General features: G+C 49.6%; 1 protein-coding gene across 2 annotated transcripts; it reads right to left on the reverse strand.

Annotated features, from left to right (window-relative positions):
• Positions 1-1,020: 1,020 nt before the first annotated feature.
• On the reverse strand, positions 1,021-27,338 carry LOC143825653 (trafficking kinesin-binding protein 1-like). Of its 2 annotated transcripts, XM_077313848.1 has the most exons (16): positions 27,079-27,328; positions 18,445-18,521; positions 17,483-17,599; positions 16,941-17,041; positions 16,203-16,311; positions 14,896-14,974; positions 13,661-13,791; positions 13,077-13,151; positions 12,849-12,986; positions 11,212-11,282; positions 10,559-10,789; positions 8,995-9,296; positions 8,639-8,857; positions 7,066-7,168; positions 6,817-6,886; positions 3,556-3,699 (listed from the first exon to the last, which is right to left on the reverse strand). In XM_077313848.1, exons 1-16 carry the CDS (start codon positions 27,233-27,235, stop codon positions 3,691-3,693), a joined length of 1,989 nt encoding a protein of 662 aa, XP_077169963.1. In that variant the 5' UTR covers positions 27,236-27,328; the 3' UTR covers positions 3,556-3,690. The 2 variants fall into 2 exon arrangements, with proteins under 2 accessions (XP_077169962.1, XP_077169963.1); XM_077313847.1 differs by lacking the exon at positions 6,817-6,886 and having other exon boundaries at positions 1,021-3,699; positions 27,079-27,338.
• Between the last annotated feature and the right edge of the window lie 335 nt (positions 27,339-27,673).

Below are 27,673 nucleotides of genomic sequence, written 5' to 3' on the forward strand. Positions count from 1 at the left end.
TTGGGCTGACGACCTTCAATGACTAGACACCATTCCCTTGACACTTAAGAGAGCCATCCTAAAGATTAAGAGGGTTTCAAAATTTGCAGTAGACGCATTCCAAGAGACCTTGCAGTTCAGAGCCAGAGCTCAGGAGACAGATACGGGAGGAAGGGAGGTATGACTGGTCCTCCTTTAATAGCTGTGTGAGACATTACAGGTTAGCCCAGTGAAAACCAGGTAGAAAGGTGTGCAACGTAACAGGATAAACCTTAAAATGAGGATGCCACCCTGGTTGTAGCTGTGGTATAGAACCAGTTTGGATGAGTTCCCCCGCTGAAGGCAGACAAAACATTAGAACTTACCTGAGAGTTTCTTCTCTCCCATCGGGCAAAGTCTGTTGCGTTTGCAGGATCGCAGAGACTGGGAGCAGGTCTCCTAGTGCTAGCATCGGGGACAAATGATTGCCATTGGTCAGCACACAGGATCCAGACTGCTATTGGTTGGCATAAGGGGCTCTGCTCTGGGCCACTCACAAGCTTTGGCCCTAAACTGTATATTAGTTTGGCTGCTAGTTAGCTGTTGTTTTGGCACACGAGCGACTCTGCGCCTTATCGAACCCACTACTCGATAAAGTCATCCACATCCCAACATCATAAAATCTAGTGAGATGCAAAATTTGTTAGGCAATAAAGTCCACACAAATGTTCATAGCCCTGCCTGGAGCGAGAGGGGGCATGACCTAACCAGGCTGGATGACCTTGGTGCACCGAAGAGAAGAAACTTTCAGGGAAGTTCCAATGTTCCGTTCTCTGCTAAGAAGGGTCATCTCCCACCTGGTCGGCTTTCTGACAGATTTGGTGTGAATCCATAAAGCAGTGTGAGAGAACCTGCACTTCCCTCTTTTTGGGTGTCCAGAACTGTCTCACCAGACAACATCATAGAAGCAGCATTCCTAGCCGGGCACAAGAAAAGAGGAACGGTTCTTCCGCCATTTGCAACTTTTAAAACATTCCAACTTAAGAAAAAAGCAGGGACATCTTTTCAAAGACTTTTAATTTTTTGTATCCTTTTCCTGTAGGTTAGCAGTTGACTCACAGTCGTTTCCATACCTGCCAACCTAAAATTTTATACTTAATTCTTCCCATTGTTATGAAAAAGGGGGCGGGGACTCCTGGAAGACCCATCTGCCATAAACACAGCCAATTTGCAAGGGGAAATCTCTGCAGGCTGGCGATCTGTGTCGTCCGGTTCTTTTTCCTTTGTATTGGGACATCATACATTGGGTGGGGGGGTGGCCAAATGGTGGCTCTCCAGTGGACTACAATTCCCACAAGTCCCTGCTGGTATGCTTATGGGAATTGAAGTCCATGGACCTCTGGAGAGCCACAGTTTGGCTATCGCAGCCATACATCCAGGAAATCTTGCAATGGTTTCTATCAGGCTATAAGCTCTCTCTCTCTCTCTCTCCCCACACACACACAAACAAACAAACAAACAAACATGGTGCTATATATTCCTGCAACCTGTCGTGGCACAGTCCACCAAAGTGGTACAGTCTTCCCAAGCGACTCCATCACTAGCAAGGACTGGCCCAGTTGGCACAGGCAAGCATGAGGTGTGAGCGGGTTCAACAGCCAAGCGACAGAACCGAGAGGCAAAAATGAGAGGGCAGGAGACGGAGGCCAGGGCCACAGCAACCACCGTGTTTATTTCACTGAGAGGGACACAGAGAAAGAGCAGGTAATGCCAACGCTTCAGCACAGGTGAGCAGCAGGAGAAGGGAATCTTGGCTTTAGGAGAGCTGTACGAAGAGCTTTTGTGCAAAAGATGCACAGGTGCATGAAAGGCGTGGAGATTTCTGGAAGCCCTTCCCAGGGAGGTGTGTGCATTAAATGAGCATTTGCAAACGGGAAGGGCCAGGAATCCTTTTCCTTTAAAAAGAGGGCAGTCCAAAAAGCAACAGCTTTGGCCCAAGAGCACTAAAGCCACTGGGAGAAGAGGGGACACGATTTCGCCCCAGCCCCGTCAGGCAGCGATTCAACAGGCACGAAGGCCAGTCAATGTTTAAAATTTCTCTGTTCATACAGAGGATGGAAGGCAAAAGAGGGTGCAACCAGTGCTGAGTTAATTCCCAGCTCCGTCCTATGCAGAGTTATTGCAATGGACTGAGAAGGGTGTCAACGCTGCTTAGGACTGCACTGGAAATAATTGGGGGGGAAAGCAACCATAAAAGAGGCCGGAAGAACCAGGGTGGGGGGAGAGAGAGAGAGAGATGAGAGCGGATTATGCACCCTACGGCATCTTGGTGGACATTCTTCACCCTCTTGCTTCAAGAAAATGGGGACCAAACATCTCCGGACAAAAATAGGGAGGAGAAGGGAGATAACATCTCAATACACCTGAGCAAAGTACAGCGACGCAGAGAGGACAGCATGCATGGACATCGGAGAGCATCGAAGACGGTGGCGGAAGAACAAATGACACGCCCATCCCCATCCCTGCTTTGCTCTCTTAATAGTCTCAACAGGTGAGGGGTCCTGTGGCCTGTGAGAAAATGGTCTTCAGGGAACAAGGTGCATTCCCGGGGGAATTAACAAGTGCAGGGAATTCATTGGCCGAGGGGCAGCACATGAGCTTGTGCGGCCCTAAAAATAAACCAGTGCGTCTTGGTCCTTCGTCAACCCACCCCTAAAAAGGATCCCAAAGATCCAGGAATCTATCCGCTGCCCCAGGCAGTGCTCCAGGTAGCTCCTCCTTCCTCTTCTTTCGCAGCCCCTCAGCGCCTGCCCCGAATGGATTGGGGCCCCTTGAGGACACGTGGGGTGGAGGGAGGATCACACAGAGACACGACATTTGGGGAGACGTCTAAATGCTACCATGGGCGAATCGCCGCTTACATATTTCCCCTGGAAGATTAGGAATGGTTGTTCTGCAAGGGGAGGGGGGTCCTCTGCATCCTCTTGACCCTCGTCCTGCAGAGGGGTTCCCTCAAGGCTCCAGGAGTGAGGATGGAAGGAAGGAAGTGGTGCAGTTTATTGGGAAGGTGGGCATGCAAAACATCCAAGTGAAGAAAGATTTCCCCCGGGCTTCCTGATCCACAGGAAGGTGGAGCATATGAGGGGACACTGAGCCCGCCCTCCCCGCATCTCCCCCCAAATGTTTGCCCCAAATGCCAACCACAAACCATCCAACGGCTCACGAGCCAGTTCAGGTGCCCCCTCTTCCTTTTGGCTTCTGGCGCCGCCTAGAGGGAGGCACAATCACTACAGCATCGCAACTCACACCTCTCCCTCCGGTGGAGCCCCCTGCAGGCAAGAGGTTGTATACGAAGCTTCTCCTCTGGCCACCACCTTGTCCAGGCCCAGCCGCTGCAGCTTCTCCACCAGGTTCATGCTGAAGATACTGTTTTGGCTCTTCCTGGCTTCCCTCCGCCGCAGCAAGCTGGATCCCAGGGCCTGCTCGGCCAGACCGTCCCAGCGGCGGCACCGCAACAAAGCCAAGGAAGGGGACAACCAACGCAGGGAGCCAGAGGCTTCTTCCAAGTCCGGCGACCCAGCTCTGCTCCAGGCCGAAATGCCTCTCTCTGCCAGCAGAGTCGCCAGTCCAAGAGGAGGGTCCCGTGGCAGTTTGTGGCTGGGCTGTTGGTGGGGAGGGAGCTGGGGGGGAAGGCTCAGCCCCGCACTGGGCCCACAAGAGGGCACAACTGTATTATAAAGACTGAAGAGGGCAGGAGGGGAAAAACAACAACAACCACACATTCAGTACAAAGAACTGGAGAGACAAAGAAGTTGCATTTTCCGTAGCAATCGTCAAGAGTGCAAGATATAAGGGGAGCGTAAATGAGCAGGGAAGTAGTAAACAGCATCGTGAAGATCTCTTTCACAACTGGGAAAGCATCTGCCACTAATCAGTAACCTTAACTTTTTTATTCCCCTTATGTTTTTGTGACCCCAAAGACTGACAGACTCAGATGGTTATTCTAGCAAGGCACCTGATGGTGCCAGGGATCTTCATTCTGCTGCATTTGTTGGATATATTATTTATATTATTTTATTTATTTATTTATTTATTTTTATTTGTGTTTACACTTGTATACCGCTGCTCCCAGCAAGCTGGCTCGCGGCAGTTCACAAAAGAATAAAAACAGTATACAGCAAAGTCACATAATTAACAATAATCCTAAAAACAATCCCCGAAAATCCTAAAACCAATCATCATGAGGCAGTTTGCTAAATTTACTCTCTCCTTCTCTATGCACTCTGATGATTCCTCTTGCATTGTCTGCCCAAGTGGGCATGCCCACGAAAGCTCACACCTTGAATAGAACTTGGTTGGTCTTCAAGGTGCTCCTGGACTCAAAATTCTGGTCCACAAGAGGGACGTGTCAGCTAACAAATTGGCACCAGACCAAAATATTGGAGAATAAAGCCACACCTTCAGCCCTGAGGGAAATGGGCAACAGCTCCCATTTTCCTCAGCTTTTGAATTTGTGTTCAGGATCAAACCAGGCAGCTTAATTTTTTTAATTTCAGGAAGCTCTGGATGTGGAAGTCCCAGAGCGAGGTGGCCAAACTGTAGCTCTCCAGATGTCATGGACTACAATCCCATGAGCCCACTGTAGTCCATGGTCATCTGGAAGGCCACGGTTCAGCCGCCTACAGCCTGCTTGGTTTGCCCGTCTAACTGAACATTGAGACCGCTGCACAATACTGTGTCCAAATGATCCACTGGGCAGGGGCTGGCTCACCTGCAAACTTCAGCAACATCTCAGAATCTCCCCTCTTGTCACCCCTCAATTATTCCCCTTCTCCAGCCAAACACCCTTAGTACGTCAGTTGTGCATTCCGAGCGCTTGTTAGTTCTCTAGTTGTGTTCCCCATCCTGCCTCTGCGAGCTCAAAGGAGCAAAGAGAGGAGACACCAAACCCTCAAGGACCAAAAGGACCGAACACTTTTAGTAGCCAAACTCTACCATGTTAGCAGTGGAGAAAGCAAATGGGTTAGCAGTAATGTCTGGTTTCGGAAGAGGTTAATGGGTTAAATGCGGGGCTCCCCAGAGGCTGCGTGTACCTGCCCCTCCGGGCCCTGTATGCTGTGGCGGCTTGCAAATCGACACTTCAATACTATGAAAATAATAAAGGAATATTCCTTTGGAACAAATATTTTGCAACTGCCACCTTGGTAAACCGGAATCGATTATGCATTTGCTTTTATACTGTCTACTGTTCTCTAAGCAACGCGCTTATTTGATCTGCCCAGTTTTGCAGGAATCTAATGAATCACCTGAGCAATGTGTTAAAATTCTATTCGCTGATAAGATCCCTGAAGTTACTGAGTGTGAAGGGGTGTTTTGGGCTATTGTACTCCCCAAAAGGGAGTCTTGCAGATTATGAATTAGAGGCTATAACAATGCTTAGAGCATCACCCCAGATCTCCCACCAATAATAAAGTGATAAAAGGTTAGACAAATTAGAAGCACTGGTATAGTATGTTGAGATGTAAACACTGAAATTTAAAGCTTTCAGTAGTTCATGTACTTATGCCTTGTTTTATTATGGGTTTGACATAACCCCATTTATGTAAAATCTCTCTTCTCCCATGGCATACTACGAAAAGTTTCACGTAACGTACTAAAAAAACAGCTCCAGCGAGAGATTCCCCTATGCTTGAAAAACCAGCCAGGGTGATTCTGCCAGCTGTAAAAACCCTCTTTGGATTCAGCAGGTTAAATATTAAAATAACTGCAGGCTGTTACTTCCAGGGTTCGCCTGCTGCTAATTAAGGGAACTATACAAATGTACTACACATGGGGCAGGAGGTCTCAAAATTGGACACATTGATAGATCCTCCCAAAACACACACTCACTTCAGTGTTTAAAATTTACAAGCAAGTTACATATACGTGGACCTGATTCAGATTGGGAAAAATGAGGCTTAAACCTCCTCTCCATGACAATCTCTGGATGTGAACACAATGCCGGAGGGGGCGGAAGCCTAACCCCCTTTGGCCTGATCCAAGATTGAGCCATGCATGGCCAGGAATTATAATTCTGAATACAGAACTCCCAGACTGGCTTTGGTGACGTGAGACTTGGGGAACATGAAAACAGAGTAATAAAAGCGATCTCCCTTATTCTCATCTGAAAAGTTCTTCATAGACAAGACTCCACCTGCTAATCTTAAAATCAGAGTCAGCTGCTATGAACGCTCAGGACAGTCCAATGCTTTTGCATCTCACTGGGGAAACGAAACAGGAAATGCATGCGCCAAATTCACCGGGGGGGGAGGGGGAGCACAGCTCATTCAGCCTCGGATTTTGGCCCCCGGGTGGGTTATTTCTCATTTCCCCACCATCCCCCAAAAGAGCATGCTGGCTGGAGGACAAAGAGGCCGAGGAAGAGGAGAAGACAGGCCCGCTTAAAGGCTCGTGATAAATTCATTCATCAGGCCCATCATTTAAGGTGGAACCACGTCATTTGGGAGGGGCCCGTTCCAGGTGGGCAGAGCTTTCTCTACCCTCCCCTTGATTTCCAGGAGCTAGTCAGAGTTTAATTTGAACTGGCCTTGGCCCCAGCTGCTGCTCATGGGAACATGGGAAGCAAGAAGAGTGCCTCTGAGCATGTGCCGAGTCCTTTAAGACTGAATTGCCCTCATGGCTGTAGATCAGAGGCTGGATCAAGGGCATAAACTTTCCAAGAGCAGGACAACCCTACCACCCTCCCGTGAGCGCCGTAGAGGCTGTTTTCCACCAGCCAGCATAGCTCTGGACAGAGTGAAGCAGAGGAGGAAGAGATACTATTCTGCCCAGGACACAGAGAGGGTGGGGGGTTCTTACTTCTGAGCCCCCATCAGTATGCCAAGTGTGGTGGGGCAGACCCATCCAGGGAGCAACAGCGCTGAGAAGTCTGGATCCAAAGTTTGGGGGCAGGGGTGGGGCGGGGAGAAAGATGCAAGGAGACAGGTTAAAAACACCAAAATTCTCTCTCCCGCACAGGAAGGAAATCCTCCCCTGGGGGGGGGGGGGCTGACGGGGTGGGAGAAGCCAGGATGGAAAAGCGAGCAGAAGAGACCACAGCGTGCTTACCTGGGCGTCACCATGGTGACCTCCTTGCTAGGGTGCAAGATGCAACAGGTGGTAATGGTGATAGTAGGTGGGGTCTGGGGCAGATTGTTAACGGAGTGGAAGACTGAAACGGACACGAAAACGAAGGGTTAATGGGGGGGGCGGGGAGCGGGACAGATGGACGGACAGAAGGATGCCTGGGTGTGGATGGGAAAGGGTGGGGAGGGGGAGGGAAGCCTCTTTCTCCCATCCTCAACAGCCTCAATTCTTCTCAAGGGGATGCTTGGGAAGAACTTTACTTTGAGAGCCCTACCCGCTAGACTCCGGTGGGCCCAGCCATTTAAGCACGTACAATTTGGAGAGAGCAGTTTTGCGGAGAGCAGTTTTGCTGGCTGCATGTGGAGAAGGAGCAGTTAATCAAGCCCAGTTCCCTGAACTAGAGGCCGCCCCTCAAACACCACACCAAGCTGCCTCTCACACCAAATAGTGACCCATGAAGGGTCCTAACCTGACACATACTGAGTTGGTCTTTAATGGGCTATGAGGTTCTTGCTCTCTTCTCCTGCTACAGACAATCAGGACTCCCCATCTTGCTCTGTTTTCCAAAGCCACCGGCTAGGACAGTGTATAACAAGTATTGTGTGTGGGGGGAGGGGAGGCGGGGCATATGTGTGTAGACCCTGATGCAGTTTTGACCGCTTCTGTATTCATGGAAGGAACAACTTTGGGACCTCGACAAGCTTAGACTGCCCTCCCCCTCAATCATTGGCCCACTGAAACTCACGACTCAAGAAATTCAGGTGTGAACTGAGCAACGTCCAACCCAAGTCTAGACAGGTTTGGTTCTCTCAGGAATGAGACAACAATTCACAGACTTCAGATGCTTGGGGAGCTTACTTCAAAGACAAGGATACATGGCTAAGGTTCTTTTCCTGGCAACAGATCATAGCATGCAGGCTATTAATGACTCGTAAACAATGCTGTTCCTTCAAGGTTCCTACACGATTCTTCATGAAAGATTCCGGGCCCATTCAGCTATAATTCCCAGAATTCATTGGAAAGGGCTGACTATTTAAGGCCACGTTGCACTCCTCATGCTGAGTGAAAAGAGCCCCAAAGTTTCATTTCCTGCTACCCTGGAACTAAACCTAGGCTGCGGGGGTGGGATGGGCGGGCAGAGATTTGGGTCCCCAGCCCAATCTCATGATCTAGCGGGAGAAGGGCAAGGAAAGACACAAAGGATTGCACATTTGCCAACTCATCGAAGAGATGACAAAGAGAAATGGAGGACACACAGAACGTTCAAATGGAGCTGGTTGACAAAATGGCTGCCCTCAGAATTTAAGCCAAGGCAACTCAAGGAAGCAGACGTGGGCATTCCCTCAAACCAGGGAACACAGTTCTCGGGAAGCGTCAAGGGTGGTCAAACTGTGGCTCTCCAGATGACCATGGGCTACAACTCCCATGAGCCCCTTCCAGCAGCTCATGGGAGTTGTAGTCCATGGACATCTGGAGGGCCACAGTGTGGCCACCCCTGGTCTAGGGCTTCTCGTACTGATCAGGTCATTTGAGAGATCCAGGTAGCCCCACTTACCACTGGGTCTTTCCTTGGCTTTGGCAGGAGTCGAGGTAGCCAGGGCAGGGAAGGAGCTCATGTCCACATCGTCTTCCTCCAGGTCGTTCAGGTTGTAGACCTCCTCCAGATCGACGTCAAGCTGCCGGAAGTCTTTGGTAAGCACGCCAGGCCGAGGGTCCAGGACTCCGGCCAAATTGGGCCGGGCCAGCTGCTGCCAGTGGTGGAGGGTCATGGAGCCTGAGAGCGGAGAAGAAGGAAAGTGAATTCACATTTTTTAAAATCCAGCAACATAATTATCGTCCCCCTCCTTCTCCATTATACCAGAGCCGCAGACCCCTCCCCTCCCCAATTCCAGGTTCCCACCTCCTCCTTACCTTCCAGAGGTTTGACGATCTGAAGCTTATCAGGGTAGTAGGAGAAGGAGCCCAGGGAGAAACCCGAGCCACCGGAGCTGCCCGAATAGTTGGTGCCGGTAGACGCCATGCTCTCGTTGGGGGTGAGGAAGCCGCTGGAGTCCTCCAGGTCCCGGGCCAGGCGCTTGAGCTTGCTCTCGCGCTCCACCTCGAAGAACGAGCGCTCCGTCCTGTGACTCTCCTGGCGGGCGGACAGGCAACGGAGGGCCGCTTCCAGGTCATGCTGGCCGGGGACGCCCAAGGATGCCCCAAGCCCGTCTCGGCTGAAGCAAAGCAGAAAGGTCTCATCACCGGCCAGGATCTACCGCTTACATCATTTACTGCTATTTAAACCAACACTGGTGATAAAGGAAGGGCTGATGGCGGACCCAAGACAGAACCACAGAGTTAGAAGGGTCCCTACAGGACATCTAGTGCCACTCCCTGTTCAGAGCAGGATCGGCCTCAAGCATCCAGGAGAAGGATCTGCCCAGCTGCTGCCTGTTCTGATCTTCGAATACCAATTCGTAGGTAGTCCCTGGACTCAAGGAGGTATGTCTGGCCTCAACCAGGAATAGGGCATTTTCTGTCCTGGCCCCTACCTGTTGGATTGAGCTCCTGGAGCATCAGGGCCCTGCTGGAGTTAGCGAAATCTCACAGGGCCTGTAAAATGGAGCTCTCCCACCAGGCTTTTGATCGGGGCCAAAGTTAACACCGACCGACCTATCTACCTATAGGTGCCCCTGTGGAAACATCGCTGCTTTTTAAAACCTGCCATCATTTATTCAAATTAATTTGAACCCTCAATTCTATTTCCTTTAACTTTGTATTTTATATAATTTTGCACATTGCCTTGCCAGGAGGACAGTCGAAAAATAAAATAAATCACTCATATACTTAACGAGAGCTATCATATCCCCTATTCCAGGCTGAACCTTCCCAAGTCCCTCAGCCTTTCCTCACACGGCTTGGTCTTCACTGGCCCTGGATCATCCTCGTCGCTCTCCTCTGCCCCCTCCCCATTTTCTCCACCTCCTTTTTGAAACAAGGTCGACCTGAACCACCACTTCCCACGTGCCCTCCTCCTGAGACTCCCTCCTTAGGCACCCACTATAATTCCGCCCAACCCACTGGGCTATTGGTATGTGTTAACTTAACGTTCTCCATATTTGTCTATTGCTCTATGTTGCTTGTTGCTATCGCTTGATTATTGTTAAACTAAGTTATCTATGTTGTTTCTGTTGTATGTGAACCGCCCTGACCCTCCAGGAAGGGAGGGAGGGAGGGAGGGAGGTGAATGAATGAATGAATGAGTGAGTGAGTGAGTGAGTGAGTGAGTGAGTGAGTGAGTGAGTGAGTGAGTGAGTGAGTGAGTGAGTGAGTGAGTGAGTGAGTGAGTGAGTGAGTGAGTGAGTGAGTGAGTGAGTGAGTGAATGAATGAATGAATGAATGAATGAATGAATGAATGAATGAATGAATGAATGAATGAATGAATGACGTTTCCGGACCATGCCATCAGATCCCATCTAACCCAAGCTATACTCACCGGGCACCAAGAGTACCTCCGGGACTCTGCCCCTCCTGCCCGTCCATCACGGCTCCTGCAACAGGGCTGTCCGAACCATGGTAACTGGTGCGGGGGGTGCTCAAGCGGCTGCAGCCCAGCGAGGAAGCTTTCGGAGAGCTCCAAGGGAAACTCAGGGGCGACTCTGCGCGGGATCTGGCTTTCACCGCCTGGTTCACAGCCTTCACGGTCTCAAAAACCCTCCGGAAGCTTCTGAGAATAAGAAATGCGGAAGGGGAGCGCCAAGGTCAAGGAATGGTCAAAAGGTTGAAAAAGAGGCTGGTATAATGCCAGAGAACCCACTTTTCAAAGCTGCCACTTTCTCCAGGGGGGCTGGTCTTGGTTGCCTGAAGATCATTTGCCTAGCGGGGCATCTCTAGGTGTCACCTGGGTGCTGGGGCCACCCTCCCCATCTAAACCAGTACACTTCTCCACATGGTGGACCAACAGGGGACCCCAGAGGGCCTACAAAAAGGCATCAATGGTAGCTTCAATCTGGACTCCCCCCAAAACACTGGAACTCAGAGGCTAACTGGTTCCCACCATGGAGGTTCCACTGATGCTGCTTCTTCTGGGCCCCTCAGGTCCCCAGCGCCACGCCCACACCTGGTCTGGCTCTCTCTCTCTCAACTCACTTGTACTCCGAAGAACCAGAACTTTCGGTCCCTTTCCTCCTTGTGCCCTTGATCTCCGCAGCCAAGGAATCCTGCAACGGCAGAAAAATGCAGAGCCAGGATCAGTGCTTGGGAAACCCAGCTATTATTAAAAAATTGTTCCTTGGTGTGATTTCCTTCTTTTTCCATTTCCCTTTTAATCCTTATCTCATTCAGAAGTTTGGTCTTAGCTTCTTTTTGCATCTTCCATTCCTCCACTTCATTGGAACCGTTTAGTATTATGCCTTCAGAATCTAATTTTTGATTCCCATCCCTCATTCACTCTCTTGTCTTTGAGTCTATCTGACCAAGGAATGGCCCCCATTACTAACCTTAATTTACTAAGCCTAAAATATTTGTCTGACTAAACTCCCCCTTTCCTCAGAATATCAAACTCCAGGAGAATAAGGTCACTCCGAACCAGATAACCCACTTCCTTCACCCCATTTAGCAAACCTTCTCTGTGTTAAAATTAGATCTAATATAACTGAACCCCTTGTGGCATCTTCTCTCTCTTGACTTGAACCACAAAACTGTCTGCAAGGCAGGTAAGGAATTTTGTTTAGATCTAGCAGGCTTTGCAGAGTCCGACCTCTGGCAAATATCAGGATAATCAAAATCCCCCCCCCCCCATAGCAGAAAAAGCATCATCCAAATCTTCAGACTGACATGGTGGTCTATAACACGCTCCTAGCACAAGATCCAAATGGGTAGCAGTGTTGGTCTGAAGTAGCACAATAAAATCAGAGTCCAATAGCACCTTTAAGACCAACAAAGATTGATTCAGGGCGTGAGCTTTCGGGTGCAAGCACTCTTCATCTGACTGAGAGTGCTTGCACTCGAAAGCTCACACCTTGAATAAATCTTTGTTGGTCTTAAAGGTGCCACTGGACTCTGATTTTATTAGGCTCCTAACAAGATATCTCTACTGGCTTTCCCACCTTTAATTTTCGCCCATAAGCTTTCAACCTGATCTCCAAGATCAAAATCATGGACCGCCGCACAAGAACAGTCATCCCTGACATGCAAAGCCCCTCCTCCCCCTTTGATATTTAGCCCATATATTTGGCCCCCTTAATAAATTATACCCCGTAAATTCATTCCTGGTTTCAGTCCTTGAGATCGCTGGCTTAAAGAAAAGCCCTTTTCTCTCCATTCTTTCACACACCTCCCCCAATACGAGCTAGAAGCTTGATATGCAATTCAGGCGGCAGAGGAAAATAATAGAAGCCGTCTACCAAATCAAGGTTTTCTCCCCATTCTCATTTTTCCCACTTGTAAGTTCCTGTTGCTTTTATTTGTGGGGGGCGGGGTGGTTGCTTTTGGCAGGGATTTTAAATTTGCAAGGAGATGTGCCACACAGAAAAAAATATATATACAAAATACATGCAGAACGGGGGGGAGGGGGACACCCTACGGCAACAAGAACTTACAATTGCAGAAAAAGAGGTTATAGAAACGCCGAAAGATGGGAGAAACAGGAGAACCATAAGAAACTATTTTGTTAACTCGCAAATATCCAACCGCCACAATTGTCTGCCCCACCCAGCAATGATTCAGGACTTATTTTGACACAAACCGAGTGCTAAACACGCCCAGGGCCATTCGTTTGCCCTTACCAGGGGCAGGAAGGTGGGGGAGCTGTGGCGATTAATGGTGCTGTTGGGGAGGCTGCGGCTCCGGAGGGTCTTGATCTCCTCCTGGGCTTCGTGCAACATTGCCTCGCATTCCACGTATTTCTCCTGCAGGTCCTGGAGCTGGAGCGACACCACACAATAGGGGGGAAAGGTTGGAATGAAGGCTCGGTAGCTCTTCCCTCCCTCCTGTGCCTCTCTGAGGGGACTCACCTCTGTCCGAAGCTGCTGCTGGACCTCCTTGGCAGCAGCCAGGTGTTGCTGCAGCTCCTCCACCTCTGAGCCGCACTGGAGAGAGAAGGAAGGAAGGAAGGAAGGAAGGAAGGAAGGAAGGAAGGAAGGAAGGAAGGAAGGAAGGAAGGAAGGAAGGAAGGAAGGAAGGAAGGAAGGCAGGAAGGCAGGAAGGCAGGAAGGCAGGAAGGCAGGAAGGCAGGAAGGCAGGAAGGCAGGAAGGCAGGAAGGAAGGAAGGCCAGCACACCTTAGTTACTGTGGTGCTAAATAGGGGCCCATGTAGTCACGAAAACCAGCTAGGACTCCTAGAAAGCCTTACAAGGAAAGGCAAACTGGAGGGCAACTTGCACCTTCTCCCTCCCCCCCCCCATGTGCAAAGAGGTCCCCAGATAGCTCTAAGCGAAAGAGTGTTGCCGGGGCCCAACAGATGTCCTGTGAAATTCCCGCCCAGCCCCGAAACCTTGATGCCACCCAACCAGGGCAGCACCTCTTGCCCCTGGAGAAATCTATGTTTTGAGACAGGCAGCCAGCCACGGCGCCCTGCCAGGCCTGCCCCGCTGCTCACCGCGCGGCATCTTTGCTGCAGATCCACCACCTGGGCCAGCAGCTGGCTGATCTCCTCCTGCTGACGGGCCGCGTCCTCAGTCTTGCGGGCGAGCTCTTCGGAGAGCAGCACCACCTCCCGGCTGGCTTCAGCTAGGGGGAAGGGAGACATCAGGGGGTTGCCGGCCAGAACAGACGGCTTTGAGGATGGCACCGCCACGCTGCAGTCCAGGGGTAGAGCACTGATTCTGAATGCGGAAGTTCCCCGGTTCAGTCCCTGCCAACTCCAGCTGCATCAGGCAAGAGGCAATGCGAAAAGTGCCAAAAACACCCCGTGGGGCAGCTGCCAGTCAGCTGACTGACCAAACTCGACTGACTCAGTAAGAAGCAGCTGCAAGTGGAAACGAGCATGGAAGGGGCTGCAGCTCAGTCGTCAAGAGCAAGGGCTTTGCTAGAGGTGGTCCCAAGTCCAATTCTAAGCCCCTTCCATGAAGGGTTATAGGTAAAGGATGTTGGGGTCCAGGCCTCTCTTTTGGAGACCCTGAAGACCCCTTGGCACGCTTTGCCTGAGTTCAAACTTCCTGAACCAGATTTCACAGAGATGGTTTCAAAAATTATATATATATATATAAATGCTTTTTAACACCTGAAATGTTTTCACAGAATCATAGAATAACAGAGTTGGAAGGGACCTCCTGGGTCATCTAGTCCAACCCCCTGCACTATGCAGGACACTCACATCCCTATCACTCATCTACTGTTTTAATGTTCTAATATTCACCATGTTTGGATACCCTGAATTAAATGGAAAGGTGGCATAGAAAAGTTTTGAGTGAAACCATATTGTAGATATTGGGGAAATTGCATTAATCCTCTTGCTATGCAGGGGACTGAATGGGATTCCAACCCTGATTCTTCCCAGCTCCGGAGAGGTCCAAGCAAGAAATCAAACCCAAAAAACAGTCTAGCTGACACAGGGGGAAATGGAGAAGCTAACTCTGCCGTCACAGAATATCTAGCCCCTCACTTCTGCCCTAAAACTCATCAACAGAGATGAGCTTCCAAGGCCTGGTTAAGGGGGACATGAAATCTCTTCCGTTCAACAATGCTCTGATTGAGCCTTGATCCAGAAGAATGCAGGGGGATAAAGACATCACACCTTCCGCCCCCTGATGAGCAGAAAGCTGCTTTTATCACATACAGCGGCATGATGTTTTTATCACTTGTTGGAAAAAGCGGAGGCGGTGAGATACTCACAGAATTGCTCCACACAGTCGATCATCAACTTCTGCTCCTGTTCTTCATACTGACACGTTTCAGAGGAGATGTTGGTGACCTGGGACAGACAGACACAACCCATTAAGGGTGTTATTTGTGCATTGGGTGAGTTTCTGGAAAGCAGAGGGGCTCTGGATAGAATCGGAAGCCTAGCTTCTGGACCAAGGCCTGGCACCTTCACCTCCAGAAATCAGCTAGAGGGGCCAAAAATGGATTTTGCCAGACAAACGGATCCTATGATGGAACCCCTCCAAGAAAGGTGATAGACAGGTTACAACTGTTTGACAATTACAGAGCACCCAACACAGGTAGCAACGTCGCTGAAGGTGGGATATGTTGGAACCCTTGCTTTAAATATACATATATATTAGCAGTGAAATTTTGGAAAGAAAGAGAGAGAGAGCGAAAGAAAAAGAGAACATGAGAGCGACAGAGCATACAAGAAAGACAGAACACAAGAGAGGGAAGGAAGGAAGGAAGGAAGGAAGGAAGGAAGGAAGGAAGGAAGGGAGGGAGGGAGGGAGGGAGGGAGGGAGGGAGGGAGGGAGGAAGGAAGGAAGGAAGGAGAATAAGACTGAGGGCTAAGGGGAGGGAGGGAAGGAAGGAAGGAAGGAAGGAAGGAAGGAAGGGAGGGAGGGAGGGAGGGAGGGAGGGAGGGAGGGAGGGAGGAAGGAAGGAAGGAAGGAAGGAAGGAAGGGAGGGTAGGAGTTAGGGAGGGAGGGAGGGAGGAAGGAAGGAAGGAAGGAAGGGAGGGAGGGAGGGAGGGAGGGAGGGAGGGAGGGAGGGAGGAAGGAAGGAAGGAAGGAAGGAAGGAAGGAAGGAAGGAAGGAAGGAAGGAAGGAAGGAAGGGAGGGTAGGAGTTAGGGAGGGAGGGAGGGAGGGAGGGAGGGAGGAAGGAAGGAAGGAAGGAAGGAAGGAAGGAAGGAAGGAAGGAAGGAAGGAAGGAGCACTGTTCAGAGTGTTACACAAGGGCTGAATCCCACATGGCAATTATTTTCCATGTTTCTTTCACCATTAAGTGCATAGGCATCTTTACCGGAGAATCTACATGGCAGTTTTGAGCTGCATTTTCCTTGTCTAACCCCTGTCGGGTCCCCTGAAGTTGCTATTCCTCCCCTCACCACCAGAGGGCTTTATTTAAACTGGTAATTGACACGCTACTAGGGTTCAGCTACAAGAGTATGTCAATTACTGATTTTTTTTAAAACCCTCTGATGATGGAAGGAGGACTATGGCTAGGGCAAGGAAAACAGCGTCAAAGTGAGTGTGACTTGCACAAATCTCACCTCTGTGCGCAGCTTCTGGTTCTCCTCCTCTAGGCCTTTCAGCTTCTGTTGCAGGACATCGTATTGGAAGCACTGCTGCAGGCAGAGGGCCGATTCATTCCTTCGCAAGCTGCGAAGGGGAGAGAGGAAGCCATGATGGGAACAGCAGCGGAACAGAATTTCGTTTAACTCTTTGTGCCTCAGTATTAGTGCTGCGTTGGAAGCAGCAAAGGCATCAGACTTAATTTCACCTGCAAGTCTTTCTCCAACCATCGATGAAGATAGATTCAGGCAGGTCACCATGTTGGTCTGAAGCAGAAGAGTGAAGGTGAGGTCCAGAGGCACAATTAGGACCAACCAAGTTTTATTCAAGCTATGCGCTTTCATGCGCACATGAAACCTTCTACCTTGAATAAAACTTGGTTGGTCACCAGGATGCCACTTGACTCCAATTTTGCTCTACAACCTTTGAAAATACTCAACGGAATTCCCAAACTACACATCACACTAGACCAGCCTTTTTCAGCCTCTTTGACATGGCAGCTCCTCGTTGCCCACCGCAAAGTCTACACAGCAGAAAGTGGCCAAGAGGGCGTTCTCAACCTCCAACTCTCCCCAGTTTGTCATTCTTCTGCATGGGATCTGGCCATGGTTGCTGGGCCAGTTCTAGGTGTTAGAGAGTTCTCAGAATCCTGGTCTAGACATACCACACTGTTGACTCAGGTGGAAAGGTCCTTTCTGCCCCAGCTAGATACTCACGGGGTAGAAGTGGCGGTATTTGGCTCGCTCTCTTCTGTACTGTTGGTGTAGAGATGCAGAAGGTCATCCCGCATGGAAATTTCATGGCGCAGCTGAGCTATCTTTGGGGGAGACGAGAAAAGGAACAGTTTAGAGCAATCTTTCTCAACTTTTTTACTGTTGAGAAACCCCTGAAACGTTCTTCAGGCTTTGAGAAACCCCAGAAGTGGCACAGTCATGCAGAATATCTTTGAGAAGCACAGCTGTGTCCACATCAACCCGGGGCCCCTCCCCTTCCCACCCCTCCAAGCCCATCATTGACCATTCGCCCAATAAATGTTTTTTAATTAAAAAATAATTAAGTCCCACCCATTCAGAAAACCCCTTTAGATGACACCACTCCAAGATTATCCACAGTGTCCAAAATTCAAATTCTTTCCAACCTCTAAAAATCGGTTTCTGCTTGCCCTCTTCCTAAGGGGGACTCCCTCACTTCCGTAAGATCATTTCTCCAAGCGCTGCAGATGATGTTTTCCGCCAAGACACACACAGACACCCCTCACCTCTTCCTTGGCTAATTCAAGTTGTTCTTCCAGGATTTCATTGTGTTCCGACAGACTCCGATTCTGCTTCAGCAACGACTGCCCAATGCGGGCCGCTAACTCCAGGTCATGCTCCTTCTGTGGGGACAGGGAGAGACAGAGGGGCTGCCGTGAGATTAATTCACCCCCTTTCCCACAAACCCTCTCCTGGCTCCGTTCCTCCACCACTTGCATACTTGAACACACAGACAAAGTTGCCTTACCCTGAATCAGCCCATCAGATTCATCAGAGTCAGCTTTGTCTACTCCAGCCTTTTGACCACAGAGGAGGCTTCGAGGACCCCCGGAAGTGATGTCAGCTGGTCACACCTCCCTGCCATACCCGCAGAAGTGACATAACCACCTGCACCCTTTGACTTCCTTGCAGCCCAGCCTCCTGCCTTTACTACTACTACAATGGCTCCACTTCACGTAGGCTGGAAAGAAGGGCGGAAGCTAAGAAGATAGCCTGGACCCCCCTACCATGATACAACTGTCTCTCCTTCTTTCATTTTTTCACCCATGGCCTACTCACTGAGCCCTCCAAGTGGAAGGAGGGGAAAGGCCAAGGACCCCCCTCTGTAGCTCCTGCAAACCCTCAGGGGTCCATGGACCCTAGTTGGGAATCCCTGGTCTGCTCAGACTGGCAGTGGTTCTCCAAGGTCTCAGGTGGAGGCCTTTCTTATCACCTGCCACCTGATTCTTCAATTGGAGATGCCAGGGATTGAACTGGGGACCTTCTGCATGCCAAGCAGATGCTCTACCTCCAAGCCACGGCCTGCGTTCTCATTCATCTCCTTGCTGCCCTTTCCCAAGATCTCTCGGCATGGATTTTTCCTGCTCAATGAACAGCCAGCAGCCTCAAGGACACAGTTTGATCTCAGTTATCCTGCAAAACGTTAGCAACGGATGCATTTTATTTAAAACATTTCCACGCTCTATACCTCTTCCAGCAGGTTGGTGACCGCATCTATATCCTGGTAGGTCTTGGTGATCCTGCCAACCCGCTCGGAGCAAAGCACTGTGGGAAAACAGAGAGAGTTGGCACCATTAATAAAGTTCAGTCAAAGAGGTAAAGAATGTGACAGGGTGTGGAACCTTGTATTTCTTTAAAAAGCTATTTCTTTTCTTTAATGAAAGGGAACCTAACTCCTGGAACAAAAACCAAATGAAAGAAACAAAACAAAGTCTTCTGTGAGCTACACAAACGACGCCAATTATGTGTTTGCATTTGCAGAGGTTATATTCCCCAACAGCTTAATTTACTCTGCTTCAGTTAATGTGCCTGGAGAGTGTACAGAAACACACCTAAGCTTCAGAAATCTCAACAGGCTCTGCTTGTGCAGTTTAAAGCCCATGCTTGTAGTTACTGTGGACCACAACTGGGTTTCCCAAACCTTCTGAGCTTGTGGACAACTCTGGAATTTTCCCACAGAGATCCACCACACAATGGCTGCCACAGAAGGCGGAGCCAGTTACAAAATGGTTTAACATTTTTTCATGTTGTTATTGTTATGTGAGTTTTAGTCTGTTGTTAACTTTAATTGTACATAAGCTGCCTTGAGCCATTGTGGGAGGGTGGTATGGAGATTTAATTAATTAATTGAATGTCCAGAGCGGTGGTTCCCCTACTGCCCCAAAATTCCTCACCATCTCCCTACTGCCCCGCCCACCCCCTAAACCCGTAGTCTAGAGTCACGTGCATTGTAGTTGGGTGCTAGGTAGATTAAGGGGTTTATCGCACAGCTACCTCTAAACCAAATTATATAGATCACCAAGGCAGGTGTTTGTTATGTGCGAAGTCGTGTCGGACCCATCGCGACCCCATTGACAATGATCCTACAGGAGGCAGGCATTAAAAGATCTTATTTTCTGTTCTATTCAAGCATAAAAGATATCAAAAAGGAAAAAAAAATAAGAGTATTTCTATTAGCACTGAGCCGAAATGAGAGACCATTCAACAAATAGCTTTGCTTCGAATCACAATTGGACATTTGGTCCTATAACTGTCCGATGCAGACTACTGACAAATTTTACACCACTGGTCACTCGAAACCTTTGCAAACAAGGAGGCAGGGTTCACCAAGGACACTGTGGCATTAAGACACCTGGATTCTATTCCCAGGTAAGACCTTCCACTTGCCTTCCTTTCTCATCCTCTCCCTGGAGATCAAGGCCAGAATTTGTTTATCCCGATCGCACGCCTTGTTTACACCTTGCAAGGACAGATCTACCGACTCTGAGGTTCCCTGCCACGGGCAAGAAGCACGTCCGCAAGACAGCGTCAAAGAAAACATCAAAATCCCATGACGTTATTCTACGTTATGCAATCAGAGTATACCGAAGTTAGGCTGTGCCAAAGCAGAATTACGATCTCTGCTTCTGCCAGCCCAAGAGCACACGCTGTCTGCCTCCATCCAGTGGCCTCTCTAACAAGCCTGCTTCCTTCCTAGCCTCCGTGCCGACTGGCACATCGATGCTGCAGACGGATGCCATGATGTTCTTCCAATTGGCTCGCCCTCTTTCCCCCCCCCCGCCCTGCGTCCTCAGGGGGCGCCTTTGGGACCTCATCATCCAACAGAATCATAATTAGAAATAATTAGAGCATGAATTCCAGCACAGCGGGGATAAAGCACTGAGAGGTGGGCAGCGATGGGAGGGCGACGTCCATGGCTGTTCTGAGCACAGCCAATGCCTAATGAGGGCTGGCTTCCAGTCGCTCCTTCTGCCCTGCATGCCAACAGCTCAAAACAAACCCCCAAATCAATCTGGCTTGGAAGCGCGGCGTTTAAGGCCAAAAGCAGCCACAAAAATCAGCTATTCAGTCCTGGTGCTTCAAGAGAACCTCAGGAAAAAGAGATATCAACACAGAGAGAACACTGGTTCTTAAAGCAATGGCAAGGGAGTCAGTGATCTGGGTCTCTGTTTAGCTGCTGATGAAAATAAGGAGCACAAGAAGCAGAGCCTTTCTCAGCCTTTTTACGGTAGAGAAGCCCCTGGCACATCCTTGAGGCTTTGAGAAGCCCCCAAAGTGATGTCAGGAGGCCCCATCTTCCTGCCACGCCCCCGGAAGCCATGCCACCAACCAGAAATCACATCACAGGAATATAGGGCTGTATCACTCAATCGTTTTTTTTTTAAATTAATAATATATATATATAATTAGTGCCCACCAGAACCGTGAAGCCTGCCCTGGTCTATTGCAAAGCCCCAGGGCTTCACGAAACCCTGATTGAGAAAAGCCTGCCCTAAAAGCTTAGGAAATACACTACTGCTATTTTGAAAATCTACTGCACTGAAATTCAGTAGTATTTATAAAATAGGAACAATATTTAGGGAGAGGTCATCTACACGGTACCCTTCTCATCTTAGACATTTTACTGGAAAGGGTAGTGTGCATCTTACTGCCAACACAGAGACCAATTTTACCCCCAAATGCTATTCTTTTCAGTGTGGTGTAGTTGTTAGAGCGTCGTACTACTAGGATCTGGGAGAGCCAAGTTCGAATCCTCTGGAAGCTCCCTGGGCCCATTACCCGCACTCTGCCTCATTGACCCCACAAGATTGTTCTAAGGATAACATGGAGGAGAGGAGAGAACGTGGTAAGGCTCTTTGGATTCCCAAGGAGGAGATAAAGGTAAAAAAAACATTTTTTTGTTAATGTTGTGATGAATTAGCTACTCCAGAGAAAATTGATTCTAGGATTTATTTCCTCTTAGGACATGGTTAGCAGTAAACAAAACGAAGCAAATAAAGCACTGGGGAAGAAAATAAACCACAAATAATATTTTTTGTCTCTCGGAAAATACCTCCTTGGGGATCTTTCTACTGCAGGTATTTATTAAAGTAACAGTCCTCCATGGAATTGTTGTTTGTTTGTTTTTAAGGACTTCAGAAAGATACCGCCTTTCACAATAACCACAAAACAAAGATTTGGTGGAACATTTCTACCCTAAATACTCAGAGAATTATGCTCGGGTTGGAAATAAACGTGCAAGCCGTTCCAAAGGATTGTTGGAAGGTTACATTTCTCCAGGGATCAGCTCTTCACAGGTGACTCGCAGTTTGCCACACCCTGCAAGTAATTTTTCACTGTGGCACTGCAAGCCAGCCAGCATTTTTTTAAAAAAATTGCAGACGAGCTACGTATTTTTTTTAGATACATACTGGTCCTCCTCAGCAGGCAAGTCACATAACTGGGTCCTTTGCAATATGGCTCCTTTGCAAAGGACAACTATGGAGGCATTAAGGAGCATAAGCAGCGGAGAATGCCCTTTCCCCCACAGCAAGTGTGACCAAACTGTGGCTCTCCAGATGTCCATGGACTACAATTCCCATGAGCCCCTGCCAGCATGCTGGCAGGTGCTCATGGGCATTGTAGTCCATGGACATCTGGAGAGCCACAGCTTGGCCACCACTGGTCTAGGAAGTAGAGCTACCACACTCCATGGTGACACTAGGAGATGGCCTGGCGACTATGACGGACCTCCAAGCAACCAAGATCAATTCTACATGCTCTGCACTGAGAAATACTTGGAGATTTGGGGGAGGTGGAGCTTGGGAAGCAGGATACAACACCATAGAGCCTCTCCACCAAAGCAGCCATTTCCTTCCTTTGACCTGGAGGTCAGCAACTCTAGAGAAAAGGGCTGCCTTGGAGGGTGGACAATATTGCCTTATACCCCGCCTTAGGTCTCTCCCTCCCCTCTTCAAAACCTGCCTTCCAGAGCTTCCCCTCACCCAAATCCCCAGGGCTTTCCCAACCCAGTGGCTGACACCCTACAAACCCACCTACACGTTTCAAGGCAGAAGCTTCTGTGTGTTTCTCTCCAAGAGAACCAACCAGCCAGACAACTCCAAGTAATCCACGCTACAGAAGAATGGAGACCTCCACCGATGTTCAGGCAAACAAGGATTGCAAGGCGACACGCCAAGCAAAACAACGAAAAGAATATCAAAAACAGAAATCCACCTCACCCCAACAGGAGGAGTTGGGTATGCGAAGGACCATCCATTTCCTGCCCTGTTCCATCTACCAGATCAGACTTTACTCCCCGGAACTGCTTGCTCTGTACCCAGCTCAAGAGATGAAGCAGGGGGCAACCAGAGTCAGGGCACCTCACCTGGGGAAAGCTTTCCTAACAGGGGCTCACCTGTGACCTCTTTTCCTGCCCCTGAAGTGCCGGGCCAAACACCTTTCTCTCTACCCAGGGTTTTACCTGAATAGTTCCACCATTGAAGGCTATTCTGATGGCCTCCTACTAGACTGAAGGCCATTTCTTGGCTTGTTTTAATATGAATCAGTTACGCCGGTTGTTTTTACAGTTTTGTTTTACTTGTTTAAAAAACCTTGCCAATAACCGCGAACAGCTTTCTGTAGATGCCGCTTACCCACTTTCTGAATCAACATATGGTATGAAATTATTATTTGCAACAGCAAAAAATGATACCACCCCTTCAGGAAAACTGGCCATGGTAATCTACAAGGTAAAACATCCTAAAAACAAAACAAAACTCATTAAAAGGGCTGAAACCCGATGTACAAGAACACAGCCAGTGAATGGAATGTAACAGCCGAAAATGGGTCAAACATTTCACAGGCTGAAAACAATTTACAGTGTATCACAGCCCATGGGCTGGACAGCACAGTGCGGGAGATGGCATTTCATGTCCCCTGACCCCAAGCATGCAAAGTGATCAGACTAGCAGTAGTTCTCCAGAGCTTCAGGTCTTTTGCATCAGCTGCCATAGAATCACAGAATCATAGAGTGGGAAGGGACCTACTGGGTCATCTAGTCCAACCCCCCTCACAATTCAGGACATTTAATTTTTTATTGGACATGCTGGGGATTGAACCTGGAACCTTCTGCGTGCCAAGCACTACCACGGACCTGACGAAAGGGAATTCAAATTCCATTCCAGCCATCCCTCAAAGCCTGGGAAGGAACCCCCAACAGATCCAGGCTCTTAACGTAAGCTCTTAAATTATGCACAAAATAAAACCCCAACTTGTAGAGACAGATGGTAAGCAGGTACAGAAGCCCTGATCCCCTTGGCAGACAGTCCATTTAAGTAGCCCGCTCAGACACAAAAGACTGAAGACACAGAAAAACAAGCAGGGAAGACAGAAATCTAATTGGAGGTTGACATGCACCTCCAAAACCATGCTGCTGACAGAGACTACAAAAAGGATGCTCGAAACAATTGTCAGCAAACAACTGATCCAACCACATCTTCTTGTTCTAGAGCCATGCCCGGAAAACGAGAACCTGGGCAGGCAAGTGGAGCCATTAACTCAGGGGCAGTTTGGCCACCTCGTTGGTTTCCATATCCTGGCTATTCAGAAACTCTTGGTGGGACCCTGCCAGCAGAGAAGCTCCTGCAGACCTCTCCCCCTTAACCCAAGACTCATACACAATTGTTTACCTCAGGGGTAGCCAACCTGTGGTCCTCCAGATGTCCACGGACATCTGGAGGACCACAGGTTGACTACACCTGATTTACCTGGCCATTGGATGGACAGCAGGCGCCATCTTTGAGTTGATCAGGGTCGGCATGTTTTACAGAAGCGGAACTATTTGAGTACAACACATCTACTCAGAGTTGATTCTCCTGCTAGGCTTAATGGGCTTGCCATCGGCAGTTCTGCCAGGGAGGGGCTCCCAAAAATGCCCCACTCGGAAAGGCATTGCCCTTGTGGAGTGAAGCGTGCCAAAACCAAATCTCACATCTTCTTCTACCGTATTTGTTACATCTGTATTTGCTTCAAGCGGACTTTCTGACACCTCTTTAAGATTGTGTTCCCTCTGAATAAATGTGTTCCTGACACATTAAAGCGTTATTTTAATATGATGATGCACTCTGCCCCCAAGAAGGCTGGGCTGAGAGGGGTGGACCTATAAAGTCTAATTACAAATAAAATAAATAAGTATTGATCGTGTGGCCAATTTTTCACAAGGCGCCCTAAGACTGTGCCAACAAAAACAGAACGTTTCAGAAGATTTTCATTCCCAAACTATCCTGTTAACTGATATCTGTCTTAGTTATATTTATAATAGCTATATTTTCCTGGAAATCTTGACCTGTTTTATATGCATTAAAAGACTGGTGGACTGATTGGGTGGGATAGTGGTTAAGAGCATTGAACTCTGCCCTGGAGATCCAGATTTAATTCCCGACTCCTCCAGAAGGAGCTTGTGGGTGACCTTGGAATTCTCTCAGCCTCACCTACCTCACGGAGTGTCTGTTGTGGGGACAGGAAGGGAAAGGCAATTGTAGGTTTTCCAAGAACGCCCACTGAGATAAGCATATTAAACAGGTCATACTAGGATTAAGACTTTATTTCAAGTATATTTTTCTTTACTGGCCGTTGGATGACTCTTTCTATTTCCTGGCTCAACCATTCCTTAGTCTTTAACCACACAAGGCAGCCAACCTCTCTTTTCCCCCATCCAGTATTGATGGTCACTAATTATCTAAATGGCTGAGTCTTTCTCACTATTTTGGGGCAGAGAGGAAACAGCAACTTCAGTCTTCCCAAAAGAGGCTTCAAGTTCAAACCCTCCAAAAGCATTGCACGCCCTGAATTCTCGGGTTTTAACTTATTCCTCTCTAAGCATACCAAGTGCGAAGGAAGCTACCCCTCCCCAAGTCAAGAATCATTTTTGTGTACAAATTCGGGAAACAGGAACTAATCTGGAGTTTTGTTTTTCTGGAAGGTGTGGGGGGGGAGGAAGTGAAAGAAAAGGGGGTACAAGGTCTTTCTGAAGCACTAGGACATGAGTGGGAAACAGTCACAAAATTAGGAAGCTGGAATCAGCCACAAAGGTCCCTCAATCCAGGGGTGGCCTGAAGGGGCTCATGGGCATTGTAGTCCATGGACATCTGGAGAGCCACCGTTTGGCCACCCCTGCGAAACCCACTTACTGAAAAGCAATCCAAGCCTTCCAATCCATCCCCCCATCAATTTCCCCCAAATCTGACTCCTTTGTTCCCTTCACAGCCTATATTTACTTTATCTTTAACTCACTTTTCTCCCCAAGAGTGACCCCAAAGTGGCTCATGTCATTGGCCTCCTCCTCCTCCAATTTAGCTCCACAACAACCCTGCAAAGTTGTCCAAGTTGTGCGACTGGCCCATGGTCATCCAGCAAGCTTTCGGAGCAGACCAGGCATTTGAACCAGGATGCCAGTGTGGTGTAGTGATTAAGAGCCACAGGCTCCAGTTTGGAGAACCACGTTGGATTCCCGACTCCTCCTCCACATGAAGCCAGCTGGGCTGCTTTGGGCCAGTCACAGTTCTCCCTGAACTCTCTCAGCACCACCTACCTCAACAGTCATGGAGAGGACAGTGGGGAAAGGGAGTTGATTCTAAGCAGCTTTGAGACTCCTTAGAGTAGAGAAAAGCAGGATATAAAATCTCCCCTACTCTTCATCATCCTCTACCTTTCATAGGGATACTGCATCTGCTATGAAGCTCGCTTTATTTCAAAGTAATAGAGACCCCAGGTTTCTCAAAACCCTACAGACCAAATATTCCAGAAGCGAGAAAAGCAAGGTATATATAAAAGCAAACCCAAGCCTTCCACAGGTGACAGCCATATTCTTACACGTCAAAGACAGATCCTGCACTTTAAACGGGCAAAGGGCTTAACGGCAGGCAGAAATACAACAGGTTAAGGGCACAGGAACAAAACGACAGGGGAATGAGGATTTCCCAGGTGTCGAGCAGCCGCCGAATCGGCAGACGGGAGGCAGCAAACGCAAGATGGAGAAAATGAGGTCAAAGCAGCGAAGCATCCCTCTCTCCTCCTGGGAGAGAAAGACACACATTCTCTGGATCCACCTAGAGCTTCCTGCAGCTGCAGAGCCGGATCCCAAATGACCTTCCGCCTAATTTAAGGGGCATCTCAAGGAGAAAGCAAGTGGGGTAACCAGATAGCCTCTTGTTAAGGGCCACGTCCTCTCTTTCGGTGTCCTCTTTGGGGCGCTTTAAAAAACAAACTGATGCCAACATCATCTGCTTGAGTGGAAGATTAGGAATATTCCCACCTTGATGTATCGGCTTAGGGCAGCAGCATCTAACCAGGAGAGCTGGGCTCCTCCTTGTTCAGCCTGCCGGGTGACCTTGGGCCGATCACAGTTCTCTTAAGGCTCCCAGAGCCGTTCTCTCAGAGCTCTCTCTCAGATCCACCTACCTCTCCGGGGAGAGGAAGGGAAGGTGATGGTGAACCACCTTGAGATGGCCTTCAGGTCATGAAAAGCAGGGTGTCAATACCACCCTTTGGTCATCACCATCTTCTGGTAAGTAGCAACACTTAAAGAGGAGGATGTAAAAGCAGATTTGGCCAAGGGATCCCCGGTCGGCAGAGAAACAGGTCCTCTGTTTTGCTTTGCAAAAGGGATAGAGGGGTGGGGCACCCGGATCTGGCCCCATCGCCGATACCCGGGTAAGCCTATGAGGCTCCTCGGGAGGAGGAAGAGGAGACAGACAGCTGAAGGTCAGTGCGAGCCACCCACGCCCTCCGCCCCGGTTGCAGCTCACCCAGGCAGGCAAACCCGAAAAGCCCCCCGCCTCACCCTCCTCCAGGTCCGCGGAGACGAGGTCGGCGCTGTCAAGGTCCCCGTCGTCGCCGTCCAGCCCGGCATTGCCGTTGACCTCGTCGTAAGCGGCGGGGCTGCTCCAGAACTCCACGCCGGCCGAGCCCAGCAGGCCCTCCACCCCGGGGGGCAGCATGCAAGCGGACCGAGCGGCCACCGACCCGCCACCGCCACCGTCGACGCGCAAGGAGCCAAGCGAAGCGCCGCCCGTCGAGGCTCGCCAAAGACGCTCGCTCGCAATGCAGCCGCCACCTCGCCCACCCCTATTTATAGAGTCGGCGGCGCACCTGCGGGGAACGGACCACTCCCAGATGCAAAGGGGGGGGGCGAAATGCAGCCGCACCCCTCCAAGCAGCCCCTCGGACGCAGCAGCCGGGGAGGAGGGGGGAGGTAGCCACGGAGCCTGCAGGGCTTGCAGGGGGGGGGGGGCAGGCAGAGAGCCGGGGGCTGCAGGAGGGGGGGAGAGGGAGAGCTTACTCCCATTCCCCCCCCCCCGGTTCTGTCGCAGAATGGAGCCTCCCAGCTCCATCTTTCTGCAGTCTTTTTGAATGGGCAAGGTGGAGTGGTTTTCTGG

Source organism: Paroedura picta, chromosome 16, assembly GCF_049243985.1.
Source record: "Paroedura picta isolate Pp20150507F chromosome 16, Ppicta_v3.0, whole genome shotgun sequence".
Taxonomy (NCBI): Eukaryota; Metazoa; Chordata; class Lepidosauria; order Squamata; family Gekkonidae; genus Paroedura; species Paroedura picta.